Raw genomic sequence first — 24,355 nt, forward strand, 5'->3', positions numbered from 1 at the left:
TTTCGTTGGAATTGCATTATAATTAATTTTGAGAAATTAACGCTAGGGAGTCACGTACAAACTTTCGGTTTGGATCGACTGTTTGGATTTTGAAAACTTGAATATTGAGCCGTAGCACGGGAGGCCACTATGCTATCCATAGCACCCCAGCCTAACTCATAAATAAACCTCATATTAAAATTGTCGTAAAATTTTTATTCAAAAGACTTATATTTAAGGTATGATTACATCAACTGATCAACCTTATTCTTGCAATATATAAATGGCTGCATGTATCCATCCTTGCAACCTGCTATATATAATTTCCAGCTTCTAGGGGCAAAACACAACATTGTAATTGGTTCCGGCGGGACAAGTGAACGTGCTTGTCTGATCGTCTTTCGGGTAGCTATAAGCCTGGGGGCACAAGTTCTTGAAGTACTTTGATAACGTAGTGGCCGTACAGGTGCTGTTAGTATCGGTGCAACAATACTCATCTGTCTTGTAAACCTGGCATGGGTTCAAGCACCCGCCAGTTGTCTTTAACTCGCTCGGGCAATTTGCATTCACATCAGCTGTGCAGTGCACAGCGTCAGTGGTACATCCCGAGGCAGGAACAAAGTTCATCGGTATGTTAAAACCATCAACCAACGAGATATCATAGAAGTCCAAGTTGTTGAATTGGTTGAGCCCAAATTCGGCGAGTGTGTTAGGTGGTGACCCATAACCAGTGCAAGCGAGCTTGCCACAGTCACCAGTATCGCATTTTCCATTGCCATTTGAGTCAAAAGAGCAGCCGGTGCGTCCCCAGATGCGGCCACCGGTTGTACCGGCTGCCACATCTACAGTCCATGTATCACCAGAATTTAGCTGTTTACCGCCACCTGGCGTGGCAGCTGCCCAGACGGTGTAGGAGCATTTGTTGGTGACAGTAAAGGTGGCGGCATTGGCAAGAGCGAGGAGGGAGGAGAAGAGGAGAAGGGGAAGGAGAGCTGAAGAGGCCATTTTTGGTTTGTGCTCTGTTTGAGTGTAGATTGGTGCTTGTAAGAGATCCTTTTGGGGTGCACGTGCATTTATAGTTGCATGGTGCCTGTCTAAGCATTCTGTTACATAAATTTTTATGTTATTTTGACTGGTAGATTTGGTGTAGTCCTTGATAAACTTGACAGGGTTGTCTTCGTTTATTTCCAGTTATATTCCTCAATTACTTCGAAACTAAGAAAAGATTAGGTCAGATTTTTTTATTGAAACAATGAATAATTTTTCTAATTCATGTCAAAAGAAAAATGAGAAACCAAACTTAGGGTGGAATTTAAAGAATAAGGATTGATATACCAACCTTTTTTTCATCAAAAATACGAGAAACCAAACTTAATTAGGGTGGAAATTAAAAATAAATCCAAGTGATAATTAGTTTGTATAAAAAATGATTACAAATTCTGACCCTTGTAAAATTTTAATATTTATCCACTAATTTTGTAGTAATTTAATTTATTATTTTATATTTCTTAAATTAAAATCATTATCCAAATTTGACTATTTACTGACTAATTATCACATTCCACAACTAATCTGCCGTGATTCATGTGGGTGTCGCCTTCTTTGAATAGAGATCCACACGCAAGGACGAAATTTCTCTCCCGATATTTATTAGCGGTTTCTATAAACAAAAAAAAACAAAAAAAAATGCGTAGTTGATATACATTAATTAGTCATGCATGCGCCCCCCTATTATCCATTAGTGGACCAATTAATATCTCAGTGTTTGCTAGGGGGTGCTAACCCCTATACATTAGTGTAAGTTAGGGGGTGTTAAGCTACTCCTATCATTTCAAAATTATATTACTAAGTATATAGAAGTACAATTGAATTTTATTTTTTATACACAATAGCCCTTTCTATACAATATCACAAATTTATAAGGTCTTGAATGATAATTTTTTGAAAAGCAAACTTTTGACAGCCTTTTTCATTTCCATATAGACTCTTTGATTTCCATATAGACTCTTTCATGTTGTGGGCCATGGGAGTCAGTTTCATTCAATCTCGGCTTTAAGGCTCTATTATTTATTTTCAAATCTTGTTCCAAAAGGGAAATCCAGTTAGGTCCATGGGCTGTATTGTTGCCGTTCCCTTATCAAATTTCAGTGTTTGCTACTTGAGTGTCCTTTGCAATGTATTGATCGTTTCGTGCATTGAATTTATATCTCTGTCTTTAAAATTTAAATAGTTGATTCAAATAGTTCTGAAGTGTACAATTCCTATTTTAAGGCTTTCTACACTGTTATTTAAACATAAAACCGTGTACAATTTCTACATTTCTACACGGCTCTTTATATAAAGGTCCGTGTAGCTCTATCAAGCTTTCTACACTGTTATTTTAAAAAAACATCCGTGTACAATTCCTATCTTTCTACACGGTTCTTTAATAAATATCCGTGTAGCTCTCTCAAGGCTTTCTACACTGTTATTTAAACAATAATCCGTGTACAATTTCTAATAAACGTCCGTGTAGCTCTCTCAAGGCTTTATACACTAATTCTTTAATAAATATCCGTATAGAGATCCCATAGATATTTCGGGCTTCCAAATAATTACAATTTCTATACAGTTTTTATATAAAATTGTTAAATCCGTGTACAATGTGCAGTGTACAATGACCATTTTTGTAGTAGTGGTGACACATGTATGGACAGCATATATGGTCTTTTGTTTTATGATAAACTCCTAGCGTCTCGTGCATTAATTATAATACACCTCTTTTGGAATACAATTTCTAATAGAGTACTACCGAGCTTGTAATATATTTCATAATTATAGAGATATATGTAAATAATTAGGATGTGCTTTATGAGTTAGGCTGGGGTGCAATGGATAGCATAGTGACCTCTATGTTACGGCTCAATATTCGAGTTTTTAAAATTCAAACGGTCGATTCGAACCGTTCATCTTATTCTCCATATTAATATCTGCTTGGAGACCAAATTTTATAATTTTCTGAATTTTTTTACTATTTATTAAGCCACTTTGAAAATCGCTAATCCAACGGTTTTACAATTTTGTGCAGCCACCGTTGGATCAACAATTTTGTAAAATACTTAATAAATAGTAAAAAAATTCAGAAAAATGTAAAATTTGGTCTCCAAGCAGATATTAATATGGAGAATAAGATGAACGGTTCGGATCGACCATTTGAATTTTAAAAACTCGAATATTGAGCCGTAGCATAGAGGCCACTATGCTATCCATAGCACCCCAGCCTAACTCGTGCTTTATAATGAACTCTTTAAATCAATCAAAACGTCAGCTTTGCTGACCTTATTAAAAGAAAACATCATCGAGCTATTTTTTTGTTCAGATTTCACTGACATATATACTGAGTGGAATAAGATAATTTCACCAAGACGCGTTGGATCTACCTTTGCCAAATCATTAAGTTTAATGGTTTTTTTTAATCTTTATTAAAAAAAATGGTTCATTTTAATCAAAACAAACTTCAGTTTCCTATTAATTCTTTAAATAAAAATATGAAATTAGACCTTTTATTGTAGCAGATACTCTATTTTAATGAGAACTGTGTAGATAGGTCCAGTGGTACCTACAATAAGTCAATGGAGCATAACCACAGAATTCTAAACCTTTTTATTTGTCTAAGTACACGTAATTCTAAATTGGCAAACATGAGTTAGGCTGGGGTGCTATGGATAGCATAGTGGCCTCTATGCTACGGCTCAATATTTGAGTTTTCAAAATCCAAACGGTCGATCTGAACCGTTCATCTTATTCTCCATATTAATATCTGCTTGGAGACCAAAATTTACATTTTTCTGAATTTTTTTACTATTTATTAAGTATTTTACAAAATTGTTGATCCAACGGTGGCTGCACAAAACAGTAAAACTGTTGGATTAGCGATTTTCAAAGTGGCTTAATAAATAGTAAAAAAATTCAGAAAATTATAAAATTTGGTCTCCAAGCAGATATTAATATGGAGAATAAGATGAACGGTTCGGATCGACCGTTTGGATTTTGAAAACTCGAATATTGAGCCGTAGCATAGAGGCCACTATGCTATCCAAGCCTAGTGGTTTGCAACTCAGGCGGGTACGGGTACCCCGGGTATACCCGTCTCGGGTACGGGTACCCCGGGTATACCCGTCTCGGGTATGGGTACGGGTATACTCGGGTACAAGGGTATTCGGGTACGGGTATGGCGGGTATAATTTTCAAAACCCATACCCTACCCGTCCTATACCCTTACCCGTGTACCCTTGACGGGTAAGGCGGGTACGGGTACGGGTAGGGCGGGTACGGGTATTTTTTTTTTTTTTTTGCTGTTTTTTTTTGCTGGTTTTTTTGTTTTTGTTTTTGTTTTTTTGTTGGTTTTTTTCTGGTTTTTTTTGTTGGTTTGGGGGGGAAAAATCAGATTTTTTGAATTTTGAAATGGGATGAACAGTGGTCGGGTATACGGGTACGGGTTTAGTCGGGTACGGGTAAACTCGGGTAGGGTATGGTCGGGTATTAGTCCAAAATAACGGGTCCGGTCCGGTTTTTGCCCGTACTCGACCCATACCCGAGCTCGGGCACGGGTACCCCGGGCGGCGGGTACGGGCGGGTATACCCGACTGGGGTAAAATCAATCCACTATCCAAGCCTAACTCTGGCAAACATATCCAAATTAAATCACCACGTGACCACGTCCATGTAATCTCCCGTCAAATCAATCCTGGTTGTTTGTTGTGCTTTACAGTAAGATATTAGCTCGAGGATGTTTTTTTTGCCCTTCTTTAAAAAAAATTTCAAAAAAATATAAAATTTGATCTCCAAGTATATTTTCATATGATAATAATGTTGAGCGGTTCAAATCGACTATTTAGACTTTAAAAATAGATATATGAATCCAATGTAAGAAACTAGCATTGCAAAGTACCATATCCTCACTCTTGCTTCTTATTTTCGTCACTGAATCAAACAAACTTCCTTTTTTTGTAATTTTTTTTTCTTTTTTATTAGTGAATGGACTTGAATGCATTCGATAGTCTACCAATTAATTAAGAACATTGTTATGATATAAACGGGCTCCACTGAACTCTTAAGAAAATAATTAACAAATTCAACAACAAAAAAAAGGGGTTAAAGAATCCGTTTATTTGTTGCGCCCACATGAACTTCTTGCTTACTAATTTTGCTCAACACAAATGTTCATCAAAATGCATTTACATACCTCTTATGACACTAATTCAGGTTAAGTGAATTTCTTGTGCTCTGTTAAGTGAATTGATACTAAGCACTAATTCAGGTTAATATATAATTATACATATCAATTCCCAGAAAAATTAATGTGCATTGACACGTTAGATTGCATTTGCACAAACTCTTTTGCTCAATTATATATTTTTAATTAGGAAGCGTCTAATTGTCCACAGACTTTTGTTCACCATTTGTCCACAGCTTTGACTTACGTGAATACTGTAAAACTACATCTACATGCTATATAATTATACAATATATCACATAAAATATATCAGTTAAAAACAAAACATCCAGCAACTATTTGAAGTGGTCCCATGATAGTTAAAAACACATTGCAACTTGCACAACAGGACAAAAAATTTGTACTTTCAGAAATTGCAGTTATATAGGAAGTTATTGGCAGTTAATGTTAGTTATTAGCAGTTATTTTAACAAAAAAAACGTGATAAAAAGACAAAATTAAATTTCTCGATTATTTTTTTTATTCTTTTTTTCTCAATTTAATGAACACACAATAAAATCATCAAAATATTGAATACTGTAAAGTTGAACAATTTACCTATAAAAATAAAATGTACAAACTATAAAATCACAGACATGCAAAATTCACAGATGAAAACGATAAAATAAAATGTTAAAAAAAAATTTCAATACTATAAAATTATCAAATTAAACTGTGAAATCAAAAGGTAAAAACTATAAAATTGTAAAATTGTAAAATTAGCAGATTAAATAAAATTTAAAAAATATCAATTTGCAATACTGTAAAATTGTAAACTTAAACTGTGAAAATAAAAAGTAAAAACTATAAATTTAAAATGATGTAAAATTAGCAGATGAAAACGATTAAAATACAAATTAAAAAACATAAATTTTCAATACTGTGAAATTGTGAATGTAAACTGTGAAAATAAAACGTAAAAACTATAAAATTTCAATAATTTAAAATAAGCATATGAAAAGGATAAAATAAACTGTAAAAAATATAAAATTTCAACTTAAACTACAAACATAAAACATACAACTTACAAACAATCAATACTGTAAAATATCTAAATCTAAACTATAAATCAATTCCATATATACTGTAAAATTTCTGAATCTAAAAATAAATAAATAAGTTTATAAAACTGTGAACTATATCTTGTAAAACACTCTACTGTAAACTATATCCTGTAAAATTGTGAATTATATATATATTGTAAACCTTTAAACATCAATAATAATAAATACTGTAAAATGATGCATATATCATGTAAAATTGTGAACTATATCCGGTAAAATACTCTACATAACCTTTCAACCTGATTGTAAAATTATAAATTAGAGATAAACCAAACCAGAGAGAGAGAATCAAAGTAACATGAGGCATCTGATTGATCAATAATACGCCAATAGTATGCATATCTATGTAGATCAATAATACGCCAAAGGCGACTCATCTTTTGAGTCCAAAGACCAAATCTAATTGATGTTACAAACTACGACCACTTGGTGCGCTTCAGTCGCTAGTGTTCTCATCGGAGTTAGAAATCGCGACGAAATAGAAAAGAGAAATTTAAAAGAGGAAGGAAATCGCCTCAGCAGGAAGATAATCTGATCGAGAAGGAAGTTTTTAAAATGAAATTTAAAAAGGAAAGAGACAATCGGGAAGAAAGATTTAAATACGCGGAATCTGATAAGGTTTTGAATTTCCGTTAGAATGTGGGACCGAGTCTGTTAAAATCAGTTAAACGGAAGTGGATAAGGGCTGTGGACAGTGGCGGAACCAGGAATGAAAACTAGGGGGGCCTAACTAGTTTCTCACACTCTCAGGATATTAGTTTTAGTTTCATGTTACACGATTAAATAATAAAAATATATATTTAGCAATTATCGATTGTCGTAATCTTTTACTTTTAAAATAAAATATTTAACAAAAATAAATATTAGATTAAGTAACAAAGCACCTATTTGGTGAATCCTTCTTCATATTTTGAAGTCAAAACAAAACATCAAAACAACCTACATAGAAAAAAAATTAAAGAAACAATCTTATAATGAATTCATATCTCATAATCATAATGATTTAAAATTTTTCAATTAGAAAACGTACCACTAATTACTAATTTGAGATAGTTGAATTTTTCGAGTCTTCATGTTTTGAAAACGTTGCAAAATCCTTTCATCATGAATAGCAGCAAAAATCTCTCGCTCAATGTAGCAAATCATGTTGTCATTCATCCATTCATCGGCCATCTTATTGCGCAATTCGGTCTTAATGATTTTCATTGCTGAGAATGCCCTTTCAACTGTTGTTGTTGCCACAGGTAAGATCAAGGCCAACTCAATGAGGCGATATACCAATGGATAGCACAAATGTCTTTCGGTTTGAACCATTAGGATAGCAAAAGTTGCAAGATCATGACAAGCTGAAAATTCTGTACTATTTCTCACATCAGAAATGAATGTGCCGAGTTCACTTCTTAAAAATGTACAGTCAAAGGGTGAGAAGTCCACAGAATAAATACTAGCAAGTTCAAGAAGTTTGTCATGATCAAATTTAGAGAAAGAGTCCTTCGGATCAAGACAAGCAATGCATTTCAACAAATTAGTAGATGCTTCACTAAATTGTTCATTCATTTCAAAAAGAAGAGAGTCAAGCACAACCAAGAAAATATCAACATGGTAGCGATGTGAATACTTTACCATTTGACCATCACGCCTTGAACGACCTCTTGCTGGTATTTTATCATCCATATTGGGAACAGGAATTTCCATCTTCATACAAAAACCCTTAACTTCTTCCAATAATTCATCATATCCATTGTCTCTCATATGTTGCAAATTTTGCTTTGTAACCACAATCAAATTAACTGCCTGAACGATATTCTGATCTTTCCTTTGCAATGCACGTGATAACTCATTAGTACAACCCAAAACTTTTAGCATTAGATGCATTATAAATGCAAATTCAAAGCTTTCCATTTTCTCTATCAAACCTGCAGCTGTGGTTTTTTGTGTCTGATTAGTTGCATCATCACTCACATTCTCCAATACCTTCAATACTGAGTCCCACATTGTAAAGAGGCGAACCAAAGTTGTGTGATGTGAACCCCACCGGGTATCACCTGGTCTTGCAAGACTAGTTTCTTGATTTTTTCCTCTTCCTGTAAAAATATCACCACTCTCTAATTTCATCACAATCTTGTCATGATGATCTTGAAGTAATTGATCCCTTCTTTTACAAGAGGCACCTACAGTATTGACAATTAAAGTGGTATAGTTAAAGAAATCAGCTACATATGAACTACACTTTGCAACAACAACTACCACCAACTGCAACTGATGAGCAAAGCAATGGATATAAAAGGCATAAGGATTTTCATTCAAAATTCGTCTTTGCAGTCCATTGAATTCTCCTCTCATGTTTGAGGCGCCATCATACCCCTGCCCTCGTAGTCTAGAGATGGATAAACCATGGCGAGCAAACAAACCTTCTAATGCTACTTTTAATGAAGACGCAGTAGTATCAGAAACATGCTCAATACCAAGAAATCTCTCAATCACATGCCCAGTCTGATTCACAAACCTACATACAACAACAATAAAGTTAAGAATGTTACTAACAATAATAGTAATTAAACTTGAAGTATTAGTTACTAACCTCACAACCACAGCCATTTGCTCCTTTATCGATGCATCACGAGACTCATCAACAAGTACAGAAAACAACTTATCTCCAAGCTCATCAAGAATGACAAGTGAGGTCTCTTGTGCACAAGCCTTCACCATCTCTTTCTGTGTGAGCGGGGAAGTCATCTGATTATTTCCAGGAGCATTTTCATAAAGCACTTTAGCAACTTCGGGATTTTTTTCTTTATACCAGCTTAGTAACTCCAAAAAGTTTCCTCTGTTGCTAGAACTAGAAGTCTCATTGTGTCCACGAAAAGCAAGAGCTTGCAATAAGAGAAATCTTGTAACATGTAAAATAGAAGTGAGGCGAACTCTATACGCAATCTCGGCTTCCTTGCTATGTGAAGTGAACACGTGTGACACACTCTGTCTCTGATTTTTGAAATCTTGACAATGTCGTCTTGCATTATTGTGGCAAGAATTTACTCCACCAACATGTTCCTTAAAGGCATCCAATGCTTTCCTCCAATTGTTAAACCCTTGCCGTGTGAAGATTTCATATCCAAATTTATCAGTCCTTACTGGTTGCTTAAAAAGATAACAATAAAAGCAATAGGCTGAATCGTTTTCTACACTATATTCTAACCAATCAAACTTCTTGAACCAGGATTCTTGAAAACTCCTGAAATGATCTCCTTGTTTTTTACGAGGAAAAGTATGGCCAATTTGTTGAGTTGGACCATTCAACAAGTATGCTCTTCTAACTTGATCTCTAATTTCATTGTCATACTCGTCAATTGGTTTGCGAAGTCCTGGATCAGCAATTATATCACTTGGACTCAACTCAACACGTGCTTTCTTTTGCGAACTACTTTCAGTTTCACTGCTTCTTGACGTAGGTTTGTAATACTTCTCCATTCCTACAATTTTACAAAAAAAAAAAAAAATGACAATGAACAGTTTGACTTTTTGGATTGCTAATTTGCTACCTTGGTTTTCAAACTGGACTACTTGTGAATGATATATGGACAATTAATTTGCTGAGTACCAATTTTGCAAATAATTTCACCTCAGATTTTTGCATCATTGACCCCGGTCAATCCAATTGAAATCAAGAAATTAGAAAAAAAAAAAGTCTTAATATCCCTCAAATAAGTGATCCAATTTAAAGATAATAAGAGATGATTTACCTCAAATAAGTAATCGAACAAGAAACTTGACCTGCTTCGTGCTTCCTGTTCCTGTTCAATGGAACGAACCTGACACAGTGACACAAATATCAACCAAACAGTCTTAATTTCCCAAATTAGAAAATAAATCTTCAATGACTTGCATCAACTTCAAATACTCAATTGATTCTTTGATGAAACCCTATCAAATTGATTCAAGGAGAAACGGTGCCTCAAACGGCTAAGAGATGCAGCAGAGGTGAGGTGGCGCAACAGATGAGAGATGGCACGACGGAGAAGAGGTGGCGCCGGCGAGAGAGATTACTTTGGCAGTTTGGCGGCGGGCGGCGGGAGATCGGACTGAGAGAGAGGCGATATCGAGAGATATCTCTATCTGTCGTCTGTTGGCCTGTTGCGCCATAGAGTTCAAATGGGCTTTTCAAATTTTCATGAATGAACTTGACCGAATAAGGGGGGGTTGGGCCTCTGTATATTTTCTGGGCCAAGGGGGGGCCAAGGCCCAGACCTTGGTTCCGCCCCTGGCTGTAGACAAATGGTGGACAAAGGTTAATGAACACAGACCTTTTGTCTTTTAATTATATTAACCATGTGTTAATCAATTCCTGTACTGTTCAATTCTGATTGCCGATTGGGTATACAATGGATCAACCAGTATTATATAGTGCAGTACATATAGATAATGCTACTTGAATTTTTATTGAAAGACAAGGGTAAAATTAAAAAAGAAATCCTAACTGTAGAAAATGTGAATTGAATTTAAACAACAGAAATAAAAAGCATCCATAAATTAAAAATTTCCAAATATTCCCGTAGGAATTGAACAGATTCTTAATTTTGCACAGAACAAAGTGCCGACGTCCTCTTATCACACTGTTCAGCTATATTGAATTGCGAACTAAATGCAAGAAAAAATGGCAAGTATTTATAATTTAGTGGACAGGTGGAAGGGCAGAGCAATTCCCAACAAACAAACTGTTGGCACCACGTAGATTGGAAAAAAGTGCAGTGCCGTGATAAATTAAACAGTGACACGTGCGATGTCGTGCTGTGATTAAAATGTTGACGCGAGTCACATAAATGGTCACGCCGCATGTTGTGTCTAAACGTAACTGGTTACGTTTCTCACGTTTAATTATTTTTTTCATAATTTAAGTTAGTTTATTCAAAATTCACTATTTGATTAAGATCTAACGGTCCTAATTACACGTGACTCGCGTGATTACGTTCCATATCGTGACTCGCATGATCACGGCACGGGACACGCGAATCACGGCACAAAACAGTCACACGTGTCGTGCCGTAACCGTGACGCAGCTGGCTCCGCCATGCCATTTTTTCCACTCTAGCACCACGGATGTCTCTTTTAGTCTTTAATCGAGTACTAAAGTTTTTTTTTTGTGTTGTCATATGTCAAAAAAATAATCTGAAGAAATTAATAAATTCATGGGAATCTTATAAAATTTGTGTTTCCAATTTGGAGTGGTACGTTGAACTATGACACTTTCATTCGTTTTACTCATGATAATTATGAGATGGTATCCAAAAAGAGATGTTATAAATTAACAAGAAAAGAATAATAATAAATTGGAAAATTACAAAAGGGGGCAAAGCACATTCATGACCATTGACCAATGTATGTCAACTACGCATGCATATTTCTTGGTTTCTAGAAACCGTGGAGATAGGGAGAGAAATTTTGTCTATGCGCATGGATCTCTATTCAAAGATGGCGACACCCACATTAATCACGTATGGATTGCTTGTGGAATGTGATAATTTAGTGAATAATTAGTCAAATTTGGATAACACGGAATTAATTTGATTTGAGAAATATAAAATTCTAAATCAAATTACTACAAAAATAGTATACGAATTTAAAAATTGAAATGGTCAGAACTTCTAATTCGATCCTAAGTTTGATTTTTCATTTTGTTTACAAAAAAAAGGTCGGGATTTGAAATTCTTATTTTGTGAATGGTCAAACTTTCGAATTTCTATTATTGAAAAGACGAATTTTCAAATTCGTACCCTTTAATTAATGGAATTCATATCACTTAAATAACTCAAAATTTGAGTTTTTTTTTTTGAAACCAAAATTTGAGTTTAGATTTAGATTGTCAGATTTATTTTTGCATGAACTTTAAAAGGACATGTGCATTTCACCTCGGACTGTTTAAGTTTGGGTTATAATCGGACGGTCCGGATCTAAACTCATTATTATTATTTTTTATTCTTTCTTTTAACTAAAAATATACATGGTCATAATTGTTTTATATCTGTCTTTCTAAGTTCTTAAGTTTATCTAATATTTTCTAAAAGTTTAATTTTAATTAGAAAATAAAAAAAGTTTTGGGTAATAATAAATATTTGCTAGTTGAGGTGCATGCTTTCAGTCTTAATTTGAGTCAGCACCTACAAAAGTGGAGGCCCTTATCTCAGAAGAAAAAAACAAGAAACTAAGTTAAAGGTTCCAACGTCGCGCATGGAAAAGAAAAATTGACATAGCAAGTTTAAAAGGTGTTTCTTTAATCTCTTGTTGAAGGAAAATATTCAGAATATTTTTCCATATTAATTAGAAATAGTTGTCTTCTTTACAGAATGTATGGAGAAAGGTGTTAATCTACTATATATGGATCGACACATGCATTGATATCGGCACACTGACACTCCATATGGCTGCTTAAATAACTTGATTTAGAACAAAATAATTAATTTTTGTTACAGTTAATTGCTTCCTGTTATTTCTTCGGCTGATCGAATTAAGCGTCTGACAAAAATGGGAAGCAAATAAATGTTTGTAATTTGGCAAATGCTACAAATTCTCAGTTCTCACAACAAACTATTAATTGCTGTGTCGTTGCTGACAAAAAAAAATATTTTTCTTTTTCACAAAGTCGTACCAAAGGAGCTAGTTATTCTCAGATCTAAGCATAAGGATCGATCAACCAAGTTATAATTATTTTTTTAAATAAGGACCAAATTATAAATTTATTACAGGTTTTTTTGGACTTGAACTAGAAAAATCCTCCATGTTAAAAAAAAATATAATAAGCGAAAACATATTAAAGGATGAACATTCCTGAGTTATTTCTTTTCCCCCGTTTTTTGTGTAGATTTTCGTGCCAAATGGACCATAAGCTTCGCATTTAAATTCATATTTTTTTTATTGTAATGTATATTTTATTACATAAGATCCAATACGATTCTCAATCAAAAAACCATGTCATTTTTTTTACCTTTTTGGCTGTTTATCTAATCCGTATCGTATTCGGTAAGATGGATATGAGTAAAGTTTTTTTCGTTAGCTTATTGGGTATGGGTATGAGAGTATGAGTAATAATTTTTTTCGTTAACTAAATGGGTAAGGTTATGATTGTATGGGTACTTACTATTTTGTACTCGAGTAGGATAATTAAAAAAAATTTAAATATATATATTAAATTCAATATCCAACCCACCTAAATAAATATTTATATTATTGAATTTTCTTTCTTTATAAAAACAATTTAGTTGGAATTGATTGTACATTTTTTTTTATTAGAAATGCAATTATATATGTGTGAAATGAATGAGTTTTTTATATTTAATTTGTAAAATATAATAAAATTAATTATTATATTAGTATTATTCGTTATTCACCTGTTACCGTTTCGTTACCTGATAATATTAGCGGATAACTAAGAGTATGGTAGGATAAAGTCAAATTTTAATGAATATGGATATAATATGGATAAAATTAATTTTTAATGAATATGAGTATGACCCGTACTGTACCATTGACATCCTAGGTAAAGTCTCCAATATTTATGTTATTAAATAAATAATTTTTGTCATTTAAATTTCGAAGTCATAACTTTATATTCAGAATATTATCTTTTCATTACTATATCAAAAAGATGATCCTTAGTCTTGTCTTTAATTTGGATAATTGAGGAAATTGGAATAACTGAAGAAAAGTCTATAAAAAATTTATCAAGTGGCACCAAATTTACCGGTCAAGATAACATTAAATATTTGTAAGACAGATGCCTATCAAGTATCAAGCACTATGCATGCAACTATAAATACACTCCAACGGATCTCTTACAAGCACCAACCTACAGTCAAACAAAGCACAAACCAAAAATGGCCTCTTCAGCTCTCCTTCCCCTTCTCTCCGCCTTCCTCCTCTTCACTCTCACCAATGCCGCCACCTTCACCGTCACCAACAAATGTTCCTACACCGTCTGGGCAGCTGCCTCACCAGGTGGCGGTAAACAACTAAACTCAGGCCAAACATGGACTCTAAATGTGGCAGCCGGCACAGCTGGTGCTCGCATCTGGGGCCGCACTGGCTGCTCTTTTGACTCAAACGGCAACGGAAAATGCAATACCGGTGACTGTGGCAAGCTCGCTTGCACTGGTTATGGGTCACCACCGAACACACTTGCCGAATTTGCACTCAACCAATTCAACAACTTGGACTTCTATGACATCTCATTGGTTGATGGTTTTAACATCCCGATGAACTTTGTTCCGGCGTCAGGATGTAGCAGTGCCGGTGCACACTGCTCAGCTAATGTGAATGCTAATTGCCCCAGCCAGTTGAAGACAACAGGCGGGTGCTTGAACCCGTGCCAGGTTTACAAGACAGATGAGTATTGTTGCACCGCGCCTAACAGCTCCTGTGGGCCCACTACGTTATCAAAGTACTTCAAGAACTTGTGCCCCCAGGCTTATAGCTACCCGAAAGACGATCAGACAAGCACATTCACTTGTCCCGGTGGAACCAATTACAACGTCGTGTTTTGCCCATAGAAGCTGGAAATAGCAGGTTGCAATAACCGATATATATACATGTAGCCATATATGTCACTTTTTGCAAGAATAAGGTTGATCAGTTCATCAGTTGATGTAACCATACCTAATATATGAATAAAATCTGTACGACATTTCTAATTAATATGAGGGTTCTAAATTTACAAGATACATTACATATTAACATGCACTACTATAGAATAAGTGATTGTACACGGACATAAACAGGAGAGCTACACGGATTTTCTGCCGTGTGGAATGCGAGGGTGTAGAAATCCATGAATATTTATCCGTGTACGATTATCGAGAGCTACACGAATTATTACATAAACAACCGTGTACAAACGCTTGCCAGCGTCGCTCTCAAAATAACCGAGCTACACGAATTATTACATAAACAGCCGTGTACGATTACTCTTTCTACACGGACATTTAGCTAAATGTCAGTGTACGATTACTCTTTCTACACGGATATTTAGCTAAATGTCCGTGTAGCTCTCTTATTTTTTTTTTTATGTTTAAATATCTTTCTACACGTACTTTAGTTAAATGTCCATGTAGAATTTTTTTTTTTTCTATTTTTTTATGTTTAAATACCTTTCTACACGGACTTTAGTTAAATGTCCGTGTAGAATTGTCCTTTTTTTTCCCTTTTTTTATTTTTTTTTGCTGGCTAGCCTCCAATTTTGTTAGTCATTTAAAATTATAATTTCAAAACAGAGAAACATTAAATAGATGCATTTTAAACTAAGAATTCCAAAACTATACAACATTATAAATAATTTATGTACACTAAATTATACAAAATTATACAAATCCATATTGAGCATTACAAAATTTAAATTGAAACCACCTTGCCCACATATATCTGACATCGTCGATCTGCTCCTTGGTGTAACATTTTTGCTTTGGTTCATACTACAATTATAATTTGGTATTAGTTAGTAACAAGAAAAGGTAGAAGATTACAATTCAAGCAACATATATATATATATATATATACACACAAAGCCTTTTGTACATGCAATCTCATGTGATAAAACATAACATATACTCCTCAGGATCTAATACAATGTTTGTATAAAAGTTATATCCTTACCACTTAGTAACCACATGATCAAGCTTTGGCCAAAATGCCAAAATGCTTTGTTATGATCTAGTTTGGACCGAAATTTCATACAAACTAAGGCGTATTAGATCCAACATATCAAAAAAGAGTATGCATGTGATGCATGACATGATGTCTCTTGGTGAAAGATCTCCAACATATTGCATCTCCAAATGACATTCATCAACATATATGTGCATACATAATATAGAATAAAAATTCTCAGTTAAAATTTTCGTTCAAAATTATAAGAAAATATTTATACATAAAATTAATTGAATCTGTATAACTTTTATACGAACCACTGAAAATCAATTTCGTAAAAAAAATTATTGCATATTATATGAATTTATAATTGCTCTGATATCAAATGATAGTCTTAATAATTCATGACGTGTTTTGCAATTAAAAAATACAAGCAATCCAGAATCCATAAATCTAAAATAAAATAGCAAAGTAATTTAAATCTTACAGTTCTGAAGTGCAAACATCTTTAGGCAGAAGCATTAGTACTGATCTTCAACGGTTTTCCTCAGATCTGATGATGGAGACCTTAGGCATTTTATTTACTTCTCACTTTCAAAGATCTCAGATCCGGCCTCCTTATGCGCAAAAATTAGACAAACATTCAAAACAGAGAGAGAGACTGTTAATTGATCAAAACGGCGCTGGAAGGAGAAGACCTTTTATATAACCAAAACCGTAAAATAACATTTCTACACAGCTCTTTATTAAACGTCCGTGTAGCTCTCTCAAGGCTTTCTACACTGTTATTTAAACATAAAACCATGTAAAATTTCTACATTTCTACACGGCTCTTTATATAAAGGTCCGTGTAGCTCTATTAAGCTTTCTACACTGTTATTTTAAAAAACATCCGTGTACAATTTCTATCTTTCTACACGGTTCTTTAATAAATATCTGTGTAGCTCTCTCAAGGCTTTCTACACTGTTATTTAAACAATAATCCGTGTACAATTTCTAATAAACGTCTGTGTAGCTCTCTCAAGGCTTTATACAATGATTTTTTAATAAATATCCGTATAGAGATCCCATAGATATTTCCAGCTTCCAAATAATTACAATTTCTACATAGTTTTTATATAAAATTGTCAAATTCGTGTACAATGTGTAGTATACAATGATCATTTTTGTAGTAGTGATGACACATGTATGGACAGCATATATGGTCTTTTGTTTTATGATAAACTCCTAGCGTCTCGTGCATTAATTATAATACACCTCTTTTGGAATACCATTTCTAATAGAGTACTACCGAGCTTGTAATATATTTCATAATTATAGAGATATATGTAAATAATTAGGATGTGCTTTATAATTAACTCTTTAAATCAATCAAAACGTCAGCTTTGCTGACCTTATTAAAAGAAAACATCATCGAGCTATTTTTTTGTTCAGATTTCACTGACATATGTACTGAGTGGAATAAGATGACGCATTGGATGATTTGGATCTACCTTTGCCAAATCATTAAGTTTAATGGTTTTTTTTAATCTTTATTAAAAAAAAAATGGTTCATTTTAATCAAAACAAACTTCAGTTTCCTATTAATTATTTAAATAAAAATGTGAAATTAGACCTTTTATTGTAGCAGATACCCTATTTTAATGTGAACTGTGTAGATAGGTCCAGTGGTACCTACAATAAGTCAATGGAGCAGAACCACAGAATTCTAAACCTTTTTTTTTGTCTAAGTACACGTAATTCTAAATTGGCAAACATATCCAAATTAAATCACCACGTAATTCTGATTGCTTTGACGATATACAAGCCTTAATTCAATGAAAATGACATAGATAGATTAGATTAAAAGGGAAACTCATAGCATACCATAACCTATCATGCTACACTACTACTTTTCTTGTTTTTATTAAAGTCTGACAAGACTATTTATATGAAATAAGCATAAAGACCCTTATTTTATTTTACAAAGGCTCATTCTAGGAAATTACAAAGGCCCATTTTTTTAGATTACATCCCATATTTCGGCTTAAAGCTCTTCATTCCTTTTCTTGGAGTTAAGGCTTGATAGTGACTTGGGAAGTTTTCATTTTAAGTCTTGTTTTTATATTTATTTGAAAATATGTACATTATGTACAACAGAAGGTCAATAAATAAATTTGGAAATCAGTGAAAATCCTTGAATGCGTCATTTCCATAGATCTCATATTATCTCTCGTATTATTATCATTTCTATAAATTCTTTATTAGCATCAAAATTCATTCAAAGAAACAAATTAAAGAACTAAAAGCAATAAGAATGCAAAAACAGTAACATTTGAATTTTTTTTTTTTTGCAAAATTGAAGAGTTTTTGGGTACATGTGAACAAAGTTTGAATTAAAAAAAAATTGAAGGAGAAAGAGAAACACGGAGGGAAAGATTCTAAACCCCAAGAATCCTTTATCCTTTCAAATGGTAATAAACATTGACAGACAAAATGTAATTTTTCTTTCTTCTTATTTTCTTTCTTTTTATTAGTTCTTCTATTAATTGAGGTGAGAGAAAAAATGCAAGGACAAAATAGATATTTACAGATAAAAATTTATCTCAGCTCTCGTTATCTCAAATGCTGCTCTCAGTATAGCACTCCCCTTACAGCTTTAGTCCATCAGTCAACAGTCAAAGTGAATTCGGGGTGCTCAAATTCTGAAACTTCCAAGCCCCCAGGTTAAACATTAATGAGCGGCCCAACGGCCCACTTTATTTTTTTGCCTAATTTAATTAAGTACAACTGTACAAACTCCCAGACAATAAACAAAGAGTGAGTCTATGGTACTATGCATATCACGGGTTGTTACTGTGTTACGGCTCTATATTCGAGTTTTCAAATCCTAACGGTCTATCCGAACTGTTCATCTTGTTCTCCATATTAATATGTGTTTGGAGACCAAATTTTATATTTTTTGAAATTTGTTTACTATTTTTTTAGATATTTAGAAAATCACTTGATCTGAAAATTCTGGGCCATCCAAAAACAGTGATTTTCAATAAATCTAAAAAAATAGTAAATAAATTTTAAAAAATGTAAAATTTGGTCTCCAAACACATATTAATATGGAGAACAAGATGAACAGTTCGGATCGACCATTAGGATTTGAAAACTCGAATATAGAGCCGTAACACGGTGCCAAATCGTAATATGCATAGTACCATTGTTACATTCTGAAATTTTAAAACACGATTAATTGCTAAATTATGTTTACACTAAATAAAAGTCCTTAACTAAATTAATAATTGATTCGATTAATCTGGTTATTTAGAACGAAACTAAAATTTCAAAATAAAAATTCTATAAATTAATGGTAATTATGCGTGTAATTCATGAATTTAAAAATTCATTACCATCGCAAAACTTAGAAAGAAAGTAAACAAAATTTTATCGATTCATTCATGTAAATAAATAAATATGTCAAATTCCAATTAAAAGAATAAATAAACAAATGTTTGTACAAATAACATTATATAAACGTTACAAGCTTCGTTCGTTAAATCCATAGAATTGAATTGGATAAGAATATATATATACTAATTAATATCAAATAATTCGGACTCTAAAATTCAATTATAAATACTTGAAAATATTCATACGACCTTATAAAAATATATTATGTAACCTCGATTCAGAATTTAGAATGGAAATGTAATATTAGATCAAACGATCAAGTTATTTAAATTTCTGAATTTTTGGAACCGTTGATCTAGTAATCTAGCACGCATCTTGAAGACCATCTCAACCTTCCATTTTGAATTGACGGGGGATTTAACCCCCTTTGATAATGGGGTCGGGTCCGGACCCCTTTCTTTTCTTTTCCTTTTCCCCTCCAGTTTCTCTTCCTCTCTCTCTCGCTTACAGCCTAACCCCACGCGAATCCCTCCGTCTCTCTCTTTCTGCCGTCTCTTTCCTCTCCGTTGAAAACCCTAGTTCGGCTCTCTCTTCACTCTCTGAACTATGGCCCCCACCGCTGAGATCCTCTCTCTCTCTGGTTCCTTCAAGAAGAAGGAACCGAAGTGATTCCCCGCTCTCTTGTGCCGTCCCGTCGGTTGTCAGAAAACCCATCTCTCTCCCACGCGAGAGCTTTGACTTGTGCGCGATCGTACACCTACCAGGGTCTATCTCGTGCCTACCCTCTGGGCTTGGCCGACCCCCTACTGCCTTCCTCGTGAGTATATAAAAAGCCCTCATCTCTCTTTTGGGTGTTTTGAAAATCTGAAATTTGTAATCTCATGTGTTGAGAACTCAAACCCATCATTTCTGTTTTCCCTCTGATTGAGTGCTAATTATCCAAATTTTTTAGAGATTGTTGTGATTTTGAGAAACTCGGTACGTTGTTGTCTCTCGACTGAAATACGGGCACATTCCGGCACTGCCTCTGTGGTGCTTTTGATTTCTCGGTGCTTGCTGAATTTTGGTGTGATGGCTGAGAAACAAGGCGGTTCTTTGGTGCCGGCCACTTTCCATTTCCCTCTCCATCTCGTGCTAGCTCTAATCGGGTAAATTCTAAAATGCTCGTTTATTTGATCGGATTTTATTCTTTGCTCGGGTTGTTGATTTTCCCGGCAAAGTGTGTTGACTTGAGGCTCGTGCCTTGTTTGTTGATCGGTGTTGTTTGTGCCTTTTTGCTTGGTTGCGATGCGAGGCTATACCAGTGTTGGTACAGCACTTGTTGTGCTCTCTTTTTCTCCACCCTTGTCTGCCTCTGTCTGGTTTATGTGTGCCTTGACTTGCCTTGTCGACCCCCCATTTTATTTCCTTTGTTGCTGCCTTTTTCTTATGTTGTGGTGAATTGTTGTATGGTGCTAATTACCCTCTCTGACTTGCTGTGATGATCATGTGTATTCCGATGCTTACCAGTAAATGTTGTGATAGGGGCCTTTTCATAAATTGGTATAAGATTAAGGGGTGTTGTGTGAAAATTGCTTAACTTGTGGTAAATAAATTAAGAGTAGGGGCCTCTATGCAAAATCTGAAAATTTGAGTATGAATTCGGCCGAATTGAGTGAATTAAATGAAATTGGGTTTGGTATTGCCGTTGGGTCAAATTGAATTAAATTAAAGGTGAATTGGGTTCTTAATGATATAGACCTTGATAAATAATTGATAAAGGTGCCTTATTTTATTGGGCTTAGGCCTAATCCGAAAATAGAAGGAATTAGATTGGAAATAAAAAGAAATAAATTTATGAAATTTGGATTTCCAAAATGCTTAATTTGTTGGATTAAAACGCGGCTTAAAATTTAGGGTTAAAATAAGGAATCGAATAAAATCGAACGCTTACGTAAACCTAAATAGCTCGGGAAATGATTATACCGTCCAGGGTCTGATGCCTCGATGATGACTCATAACATAATTTGAGCAGATACTATAATAACCCGATTGGACACCTGTATGATCCCGAAACAAACCAAATTAAAACACCCAACACATTAAATTAAAATAAAAGTTTCATAAAAAGTTTTTAAAGTTAAAATAGTTCTTTTAAACATTTTTGTTCGAACTTGTACCAAAAATTCGTTGCTAATTAATAAAGGACAATTAATTAGCAACGAAAAATAGTTGTTGTGGACTTAGATTCGAAACGGCTAAGTAAACGTAGAGATTTAATTAGTTATAAAAATAACGAATTGCGCGACTTAGCAATAAATTAATTTGAAACACGTAAACCAATTAAGGGTTTTGTTTTTAATTTTATAAAACGAATTATACAACTAAAATATAAATTAGACCTAATTGTTAGAATAAATAATTTCAAACTTGAATCGAAATCGTGAATTTTATTATGGCTTATTTTATTTAATTAATTGTATTTTTAACTGAGACATGTGAAATTAGTTTAAAAGGGTACGTTTCTAAAACTTTAATTAAACTAAAGTTTTGAATAACCAAATGCAACCGTATATAATAAAATACGTAACTAATACGAATTGATATAATAACTATTAAATTAACATATTTTATCGTAATATTACAATTAGGAATTTAAATTATAATTTAGGTTTCGAATATCGAATTCGAACGACGGGATTAATTATAGTGAATTAAATTAAATCAAAGAGAGTAGATAGTAGAATATATTAACTAAGTATAGCACATTTAAAAAATTACCGTAACTCCCGAACAATTATTTTATTACGAATAATTCGACATTTGAATTTATACAAGCAATATATCTTCAAAATTAAAGCATTAGAATATAAATTTGACTAGGATTAAATTAGATTAAACTAGACCAAAGTGAATGATCAATAGTTGACAAACCTGTAAATTAAGATTAATGCTATGCTCGATGACATGAAATTAATTAATTAATTAATATATGCCTAATCGAATCAGTCCGACTGACTGAACCGATAAATTTTATAAAATCGAAGTAATCGAGAAATCGACTTGTACATTAATTGGGACGAGGGTTAGAATAAAATTAGCGTAGATTTTAATTAGTTTAATTACGTGATCACAGATCAGTCAACTCCGTGCGAGTCCGACCCGTGGGCCGATCCGACTGACCCGCAGTTCGGAGCATACGCGGAGCACGCCGATTATTAGCGACAGAGACTCCAGCCCTACAGGTGTGGGATATCTGAATTATCTTTTTCGTGGGCGTACTCTTACCAGTCGATCCATCTGACCTGACATCTGCACTTTATTTTTAAGTAGTTGCATTGAAACTGTAGAGCATGTTTATCCTTTCTGCACTGTAGGTAGAATTGCATAAGCCCTGAAAAACCTGAATTTACTATATTTTAGGAGTAGAATAATTAAATAATATTATAAGTATATTATTAGAATATTAGGTGATTAGTTGTCTCCCTCCTGTGGAAGACAATATATTAGTATTATATTACGTGCATACGCATGCATTGGTGAGAGCTGAGCAGAGCCGAGTGACTTCGTTCCGTCTTGGTGTCACTTGGCATGGGACGGCCCGACAGCCACTGAGCTGAGGATCACTTGATCCTTGGATGGCTTTAGGACTATATTATATGTATAAACCTTGATTTTATCATTTTTCGATCATTTTGCTATTTGACGTGAGTAGTTCCGATCTCGAGTTCTGTGGCACGGACGATTCGGGATGTTTCTCACGCCTACATTAGGAGCTACATGCCTAGAACGGGTTACCCCACCACGGTTCCGATCTCGAGTTCCGTGGTGGCATTTTTATTACTTGAGACTGCACAGTTCCGATCTCGAGTTCTGTGTAGGTCTGTTTTACGCTACCGCATGGTTCCGATCTCGAGTTCCATGGCGGATTTGGTGATTTGGTGTGGCGGGTGTTGGTGTGGCGGGTGAGGGCACAGTTCCGATCTCGAGTTCTGTGGCCCTGGTGATGATATTTTTACGACTTGCATTGTATGATTTCTCCTATTGGATATGTTTGGCTTATGAATCGTCTAGGTGAGATGACACACCGGATTTGATATAACCATCGGCTAGTGTGCTACTATCTTGTGGAGCAATGCTCGATGTCACTAGGCAACGTGTATCATTGCACTCTGATCACAGTCCTTGGATTATATTGCTGGATCTTGTGATCCTATTGGCACAGCACGGGGTGATTTACTTTATCCATATTATTACTATTATTGTTATTGTATTTGGGCACACAGTGCAAGGAGTACTGGATTCCGACTTGCTTTATATCCGATATTACACCTTGATTTTTATTTTGGGTTTATTTCGCATGTTGGCATAATAGAATAATCGCATCATGGCATCATTCAACAGTATTATAAATTCTTTTAGTTATTAATATAGGTTCACACATGTGCATATTTTAATTGTATTCATTTTATAAATAAAAGTGCTTTGACCGTAGAGGATCCCTGAGGGGATAATTCTGGGTCACATACTGGGCGATTCGTCGCTCACCCACAAGTTGTTTCGTGGGTTTTAGGTACAGCATCTGGCGATCCGCAGCAGGAGTTGTCAGGAGTTGTTCCCGATGGCCACCCGTTTGATTAGCTAGAATTAGACTTTTGATTAGGTTTACGAGTCTCGTAATTACTGTGTTTATATATACGAGCTCGATAGATCATGTATCCCCTTCTATAGATGGTGTTATTTGGATCCGAGATGGATCGAATTATATGTTATGTATGTGTATGTTTATTTATTTGCTATGTGACGGATGCTGGATATTTGATTTATATTTGCTTCCGCTGCTGTTTGATTTATTACTTATGGTTAGCCTTGCGTGCTTAATGATTAATTAAGCACGAGGCGAGGTTGATCACATCTTAATCCAGAATTCCTGGTTTGGGGTGTGACAACCATAGACTCACTCATAAACAAAAAAAAAAGGCTCATGACCGAAAGCCGAAATCTACTCCACCTAAAATTTAATTCATGTTAAATCTTTACTGTAAAAAATATATATTATCCTTTATTT

General features: G+C 34.2%; 1 protein-coding gene, 1 long non-coding RNA gene and 2 pseudogenes across 6 annotated transcripts; 2 read left to right on the top strand and 2 right to left on the bottom strand.

Annotated features, from left to right (window-relative positions):
- Positions 1-174: 174 nt before the first annotated feature.
- LOC144572752 (thaumatin-like protein 1 pseudogene) lies at positions 175-1,033 on the bottom strand (annotated as a pseudogene). The gene has a single exon (XR_013517803.1). The product of XR_013517803.1 is annotated as a thaumatin-like protein 1 pseudogene (transcript).
- A 5,973-nt stretch (positions 1,034-7,006) lies between these two features.
- On the bottom strand, positions 7,007-9,772 carry LOC144572572 (uncharacterized). Of its 2 annotated transcripts, XM_078322197.1 has the most exons (3): positions 8,879-9,772; positions 7,328-8,803; positions 7,007-7,236 (listed from the first exon to the last, which is right to left on the bottom strand). In XM_078322197.1, exons 1-2 carry the CDS (start codon positions 9,763-9,765, stop codon positions 7,330-7,332), a joined length of 2,361 nt encoding a protein of 786 aa, XP_078178323.1. In that variant the 5' UTR covers positions 9,766-9,772; the 3' UTR covers positions 7,007-7,236; positions 7,328-7,329. The 2 variants fall into 2 exon arrangements, with proteins under 2 accessions (XP_078178323.1, XP_078178322.1); XM_078322196.1 differs by having other exon boundaries at positions 7,328-9,772.
- Positions 9,773-14,110: 4,338 nt separating this feature from the next.
- On the top strand, positions 14,111-14,998 carry LOC144572469 (thaumatin-like protein pseudogene; annotated as a pseudogene). The gene has a single exon (XR_013517739.1). The product of XR_013517739.1 is annotated as a thaumatin-like protein pseudogene (transcript).
- A 5,003-nt stretch (positions 14,999-20,001) lies between these two features.
- Positions 20,002-24,121, top strand: LOC144572654 (uncharacterized). 2 transcript variants are annotated; one of them, XR_013517767.1, is made up of 4 exons: positions 20,002-20,125; positions 20,261-20,456; positions 22,424-22,532; positions 23,861-24,121. It is a non-coding gene; the product is annotated as an uncharacterized LOC144572654 (long non-coding RNA). The 2 variants fall into 2 exon arrangements; XR_013517766.1 differs by having other exon boundaries at positions 20,014-20,456.
- Positions 24,122-24,355: the final 234 nt, after the last annotated feature.

Source organism: Carex rostrata, chromosome 20 (assembly GCF_964058835.1).
Source record: "Carex rostrata chromosome 20, lpCarRost1.2, whole genome shotgun sequence".
Lineage (NCBI taxonomy): Eukaryota > Viridiplantae > Streptophyta > Magnoliopsida > Poales > Cyperaceae > Carex > Carex rostrata.

Coding starts and splice junctions, on each gene's coding strand:
- LOC144572572 (XM_078322196.1), bottom strand. CDS start 9,765: ATGGAGAAGTATTACAAACCTACGTCAAGAAGCAGTGAAACTGAAAGT.